This window comes from Cystoisospora suis (assembly GCF_002600585.1).
Source record: "Cystoisospora suis strain Wien I chromosome Unknown contig_1877, whole genome shotgun sequence".
In the NCBI taxonomy this organism is placed as follows: domain Eukaryota; phylum Apicomplexa; class Conoidasida; order Eucoccidiorida; family Sarcocystidae; genus Cystoisospora; species Cystoisospora suis.
This window is the reverse complement of record NW_027154677.1, coordinates 1,220-3,769: the sequence shown is the minus strand read 5'-3', so window position 1 is coordinate 3,769 and position 2,550 is coordinate 1,220. Positions and strand designations below refer to the sequence as shown.

General features: G+C 43.5%; 1 protein-coding gene across 1 annotated transcript; it reads left to right on the top strand.

Annotated features, from left to right (window-relative positions):
- The first annotated feature begins 244 nt into the window (after positions 1-244).
- On the top strand, positions 245-2,322 carry CSUI_004131 (uncharacterized protein). The gene has a single exon (XM_068064326.1). The coding sequence runs from the start codon at positions 759-761 to the stop codon at positions 963-965; it is 207 nt and encodes a 68-aa protein (XP_067923688.1). The 5' UTR covers positions 245-758; the 3' UTR covers positions 966-2,322.
- Positions 2,323-2,550: the final 228 nt, after the last annotated feature.

The window sequence follows — 2,550 nt, the reverse complement described above, 5'->3', positions numbered from 1 at the left end:
ACCCCACTTCGCGTCGCGCCAAGAGAGAGATTATTTCTCCATCTAGAGATAGAGAAAAAGAAGAGGTCAAGAGAGAGAGAAGAACGTACGAACGGAAGTAAGCATAGATAGTATGGACAACGTCGATGTACTATTGCAGTACAGATTCTCGTGTCATGGAGGACTCCGTTATCTCGGACAGATTTCTTGGGGGGAAGTGTATAGAAACAGTTACTTTGAGAAGAGAGGTCTATAAGAAGGAGAAGTCGTTTCTTTCGTTCAGACATCTTCGGTCTTTTTTGTTCTTCTATCTACTTCGCTCTTCTGAGTGAACGAGTCAAGATAATGTTAAGACAAGAGAGAATGGAAAATCTTCTATTCCTCTCCCGTCAACAGATCCTTTCTCTCTTCTCTCTGTCTCCTCCTCTGAACAACGTTCTTCTCCTCATCCTTCTCTTCATTCAACGAATCCTTTCTATCCTTCTCTCACAATGCATGCATGCATACACACATAGAAATGCATGCATGCATGCATCCTAGAGATGGTTCGTGTGTGTTGGTTCTGTCCATGGCGTAGATGAACTAAGAGAAGCATGGAGAATCTTTACACCTCTTCTTCACGAAATCGAAGAGCGTGGATTGAAGCCTCTTCCTTATCCAGCGGGTACACCTGGGCCGCAAGCTGCCTATGAACTCATTCAGAAGTTTTATAGCTACAAGACCAGCAGTTACACTTGGAGTCCTCCTAGGAAAGATTCTTCACAGGGATCGAAATAGCCATGGTCTTCTCTGAGAGGAAAGAAGAAAGCCATGAAACACACAACAGCAACGAAAAGGAGGAAGGACGGCGAGGTTTCTTCTTCTTTTTTGGAGATATGTTTATAGAGAGAGATTTCTTCTCCATGTATCTGCATATATATGCATGTGTGGATATGCCTATAGAGATGTCAAGATGGATGAGTGCAGTGGTTCTTTCCCTTCGCTGAATGGAGAGGGGGAGAAGGGCATGTGTAGAGAGAGAACATCCCCGCAGTGTATGTACATTGTCGGTATGATACATCCATGTACGTGTATGGATGTATATAGAATGAATGTATAGTCGTGTACAGATATCATCTATAAGATACATACGTGTGAGGAAGGATGGATGTATATCCCGAATGGATGTATATTAGATGTGCATTGTCTATACAGCGCATGCATGTATCTGTATGCATAGACCTACCTGTGTACATATATAAAGATGGATAGGTGTGTCTAAACTGTGTGTATGATGTACGTTTATTGTGTATTTTCGATAGATCTACGAGGGTGGATTCCTCTGCTTTGCTGTCATGTCCCCTTTCCGGAGGTTCATTCTTTTCGCCTAGCGCGACCTTCCCATGCATGCATACGTACATGTGTCTATTCATACATACCCCGTGACTTCCCTACCTGATGAGCTCCTTCCTGGAAAAGCGGATGGAAAGCATGAAGAGCTAAGTAGGAAGTAGCAGCTCGTAGACACGTCACTCTATCACCCAACTCTCGAGCTACATACAGGCAATAAGTAAGTATGGTCGAGTTGCAAGAAGTCTTGAGCCTCGTCTCTCTCTCTCTCTGCTTTTCATATACATAGAGAGAGATAGCTCTTTCTTAGAAGAGCGACCGAGACAGATCTCAGACAAACTTCTTCGTGTTTCTATCCTTCTCGCTTCTTTCATTTTTTCTGAAGAAGAAGTCAGCAAAACATCTCACATAGAGAAAGAAGATTATGAAGCATCAGCCCTTTCTCTCTTCTTTCTCTGCGAGGACACTTATCTAGTTAGAGAGGTAGACGGGGGAGTTGTCGAAGACGCGTCCGAGAGAAAGATAGAGAGGAGAAAAGAGATGATGACTGTTGTGGAGATAGGAGAAAGAAGAGCTCCCAGGAAGTGTCGAGAGAGAGAGAGAGAGAGACGAAGAGAGGTGAATGTTTTACTTCTTCTTTTTCATCATGCCATCAAGTCTTTTTTCTTCTCATAAGAGGGAGAAGAGACTCTTGGTGAATAGTGGTGGAGATTCTTGTTATCTTTTGCGCTTGCGAAGACCCAGCTCGTAATTACCTCTTGAGCTGATGTATGTTGCTAGTGAGAGAACTTCTTCTCTTCTCAACCTTTCGAAATCTCGCTTGTGTGTCGAGCTTGTTTAGAGTACTACTCAAGAAGAGGAAAAGCAAGAAGAAGATCTTCTTCTTCTACTTGCTTCTTCTCTTTGTTACTTCATGGTCAGCGGAGACTTCTACGCAACCACCTGTATTCTCATCAGGTGTACATACACCTCAGCGCCGCCACTTGTATTCATCATGCTAACCACACAAGATAGAGGAAGGGAAGACCACCAACCTCGTGATGAGGACAAGATAGGAGGACAGAAGAGAATAGAAGAAAGAAGTTTCAGATAGACCCGTCTGAGATCTTTTCTCCATTGTTTTTATCTACTTACTTTCTCCGCATCTTGTCTTCGTGAAAGATATCTCCATCTCCCGAGCTTTCATCGCCCTTCTCTTCCGATTGTGCCTAACTGAACGAGCGATCCCTACGAGTCTCCTAA